Source organism: Babylonia areolata, chromosome 31 (genome assembly GCF_041734735.1).
Source record: "Babylonia areolata isolate BAREFJ2019XMU chromosome 31, ASM4173473v1, whole genome shotgun sequence".
In the NCBI taxonomy this organism is placed as follows: Eukaryota; Metazoa; Mollusca; class Gastropoda; order Neogastropoda; family Buccinidae; genus Babylonia; species Babylonia areolata.
The window spans coordinates 8,709,862-8,713,823 of record NC_134906.1 but is presented as its reverse complement, the minus strand read 5'-3'; the positions used below and the strand labels follow the sequence as shown (position 1 = coordinate 8,713,823).

At 43.7% G+C, this 3,962-nt stretch overlaps 1 protein-coding gene across 1 annotated transcript in view; it reads left to right on the top strand.

Moving 5' to 3' along the window:
- Nucleotides 1-638: 638 nt before the first annotated feature.
- LOC143275716 (uncharacterized) overlaps nucleotides 639-3,962 on the top strand; it is a 31,727-nt gene continuing 28,403 nt past the window's right edge. Inside the window, exons 1-3 of the mRNA XM_076579990.1 lie at nucleotides 639-770; nucleotides 2,554-2,733; nucleotides 3,466-3,633. Coding sequence (XP_076436105.1) covers nucleotides 642-770; nucleotides 2,554-2,733; nucleotides 3,466-3,633 — 477 coding nt within the window. The 5' untranslated portion in view covers nucleotides 639-641. The remainder of the gene's footprint in view (nucleotides 771-2,553; nucleotides 2,734-3,465; nucleotides 3,634-3,962) is intronic.

The window sequence follows — 3,962 nt, the reverse complement described above, 5'->3', positions numbered from 1 at the left end:
TCGTAGCCTTGCGGCTTTATACGCCCCGTCGGTTTTCGTTTTATGTTTTGTTGTCGTTGTTGTTGTTTTGGTCAGGTACTCCCAAGCCCAGGCTCACCTTTGACCATCAAAGACAAACATTGTTTTCTTTATGATATCATCGTGGTCATCAATAAGCTTTTTAAAGGCATTCATGTTAGGTGCACGTTTGATTTCTGGGGTTAGTCCATTCCAGTTGTTAGTTACTCTGTGACTAAAAACATTATTTTTCTAATGTTGCTGCTATGATGTTGCTTCTGAATTTTGTCGGTACTGTTACGGGTGACAATGTTAGTTTGTGGATTAATAAAGAAACATGTTTTGTCAGCGTCATCAACATTATTATATATATTTTGTACGCTTGTATCAAGTCCCCTCGTACCCTTTATTTTCTGTTTTTTTCTTATGTCTTTTTCTCCTCTGTGTGTGTGTGTGTGTGTGTGTGTGTGTGTGTGTGTGTGTGTGCGTGTGTGTGTGTGTGTGTGTTTCGGTGTGTGTGTGGGAAGGGGGGTGGGGGGTGGAGGGGGGTGTGAGGTGGGGTTCCTTTTTTTTTTTTTTTTCTTCTTCTTCTTTTCTTCTTTAATCAATGTCTTGTGCACCTCTGAAATGGACAGGTGGGGAAAATGACGTCATTACGAGGTTACGTCATGTGCGCGATGACGCTGCTGGCATCGTCATCCCTGTCACTGACGTCAGCGCAACAAGTGGTGAACATCCGTGACAATGGCACCACCACCTTGCCCAGTTCCATGGTAACAAGATGGGTCTTTGTTTGGCTGGTGGCTTGGTTGGGCGAGTGAATGAGTGGTGCTGTGTTGTGTTGTACTGTGTGTGTGTGTGTGTGTGTGTGTGTGTGGTGTGTGTGTGTGGGGGGGGGGAGGAAGGGGGTGGGGGGTGCAGTGCTTTTGATTATTGATCATTCACAATGTTTTGAAAGAGCCGTCTCTCTCTCTCTCTCTCTATATATATATATATATATATATATATATATATATATATATATATATATATATATATATATATATGTGTGTGTGTGTGTGTGTGTGTGTGTATGTATATGTATATATATATATATATACAACAATAGAAAAAAAAGGAAGACAATAAAACTGTTTGATGCCCGACCGGTTTCGACCACTGGTCTTTATCAAAGGCGTTTACTGGTATGTCAAAATGCAACACACACACCAACACTTAAGTGCGAAAAGAAGAATTAAAAGTACTAAAAAAAAAAAAAAAAAAGTGAACAAAGCTCATAAAAAAAACAAAAAAAAAAAAAAAAAAACCTGCACCAGAGCATACAACCTGAATAGTACAGTGTAAAGTGTTGCTTGGGGAAGAGGAAGAGAGGCTGGTGAGTAAAGTAGTCAGAGACAAGGCAAGAGAAGGGTCAAGATATATATGTGTGTGTGTGTGTGTGTGTGTGTGTGTGTGTGTGTATTGATCTATATTCCTATCTATTCGTTTCTCCTTTCTTCTTTCCGTCCCTCATGTCTTTCTTTCATCCCCTCTTCCTTCTCCCTAGCTTTCTTCTCTCCGTTCTTCCTGTTTTCCTTCATTTTTTTTTCTTTCATTTCTTCCTGCCTTTCATTTTTGACTCACATGTGGAAACAAAGTGAGTATGTTTTAGCCCAGTGTTTGGTTGTCTGTGTGTGTGTGTGTGTCTGTGTGTCCTGAATTAACTGGAATGAACATAAAAGAAAAATTGAATCGATCGTTTCTTCGTCAGCCCGTTGTAGACTGGTTCGTGCAGAACTAGATGATCTACCATGTGTTGCGATGTGCTTGAAGCGATGGCAACGTCTCCTTTACCGCCGAAATGAAAGAATAATCGAGATATAATAAAAACACACACAAAAAAAAAACATGATTTAGACGGCGTTATTACGTCCAATACAATCACGTCTATTTATCCTATGAAGAAGAAAACAACAACATTGCTTTAAATATCAACTTTAGTCAAGTGACGCCAGATACGTCGCAGCAGCTGTGGGGATTGGTGTGCTTGATTCGGAACTGAACATGTATGGTTCGATCCCCCTCGCGTGCGTCCCCCTCACCCCCCCCCCCCCGCCCCCTCCCAAGCTTATTTCATGATTATATCACATCTAATACAGAGCACTCTTAAATGATTTACTAACAAATGTTTCTCATCGTGATTCCTTTACTTGATAAAGCACGAAGCACAAGCGAGTCTTGAAGGCTTTGCCTCTTGTATTCTCTTTTCTTTCATTTTATTCTCTTTCTTCCTCCACTCTTTTTTTTTCCTTCCTTCATTTCTTCCTTTCATCCCTTTTCCCCGTGCCCTGTTTTATTCGTTTCACCTCTTCCTTTCTTTTTCTCTTACTTTCTTACTCTCTTCGCACTTTTTTTTTTCGCTTATTTGTCCGTGATTTGTTTTACTTGCTCATTCATTCTTTTTTTTCTTTCTTTTTTTTTTATTCCTCCCTTTCTTCTTTTCTTTCGTCCTTCTTTCGTTCCTTTATTCCTCCAGACCTTTTATTCCTTTCTTCCTTCCTTTATTTCTTTCTATAGGTCACTGCTCCACGCGTTGGGGGGACCTCAGTGACGGAAGCAGTGGTGGACCTGATCAGTCATTCCTGTATCTTCGATGAAGACAACCTGTTCCTCAGACGCTTGGCCTACCTGGAAACCAACGACGGCACTGCCGCCAGAACCTACGGGCAAAGTGGTTACTATGGGGGTATCTGGAGGGTGAGTTGTTTTGAAGGGCAACGTGGTTACTATGGGGGTATCTGGAGGGTGAGTTGTTTTGAGGGCAACGTGGTTACTATGGGGGTATCTGGCGGGTGAGTTGTTTTGAGGGGCAACGTGGTTACTATGGGGGTATCAGAGGGTGAGTTGTTTTAGGGGCAACGTGGTTACTATGGGGGTATCTGGAGGGTGAGTTGTTTTGAGGGCAACGTGGTTACTATGGGGGTATCTGGAGGGTGAGTTGTTTTGAGGGCAACGTGGTTACTATGGGGGTATCTGGAGGGTGAGTTGTTTTGAGGGCAACGTGGTTACTATGGGGGTATCTGGAGGGTGAGTTGTTTTAAGGGCAACGTGGTTACTATGGGGGTATCTGGAGGGTGAGTTGTTTTAGGGGCAACGTGGTTACTATGGGGGTATCTGGAGGGTGAGTTGTTTTGAGGGCAACGTGGTTACTATGGGGTATCTGAAGGCAACGTGGTTACTATGGGGGTATCTGGAGGGTGAGTTGTTTTGATGGCAACGTGGTTACTATGGGGTATCTGAAGGCAACGTGGTTACTATGGGGGTATCTGGAGGGTGAGTTGTTTTAGGGGCAACGTGGTTACTATGGGGACATTTGGAGGGTGAGTTGTTTAAGAGGAAACATTGTTTACTCACCAACTCACTCATTGATTCCCCTCAATAACCAACCAACCAACCAACCAAACAACCCACCAACCAATGACGTCACAGGTGGACGAGGCCATGTTCAAGAGTACCCAGGCCAACACCCCACAACTGAGGACGAAGTACGCAGCCATTCGTGACGTATTCGGCATCGACTGGATGACGACGCAGTGGCAGGACTTGCAGAAACCCTTGTACTCGGGTCTGGCAGCCGCTCTCTACACCTTCCTGCAGGTGCTGGATGGATGGGGTAGATGGATGGATGGATGGGTGGATGAATGGATGGGTGGGTGGGTGGATAGATGATTGAATGGATAGATGGGTGGGTGGGTGGGTGTCACACGAGTTAGGGAATCACGTGTAAGAGATGATATCTCAGATTGACGTAAGTTTACATTCGGGCCAACAGCAGATTGAGAGCTGTATTATCAATGGTTTCTCCAGTGAATGGGAAATCATTTACAGCTTTTGTGAAGGACTATGACTCAAAAACTAGGATGCAAAATTGTACTGGCTCTTAGTGCTGCAGCCTTGGGGGCTAGTTAGCCTTTGCGGAACCATCC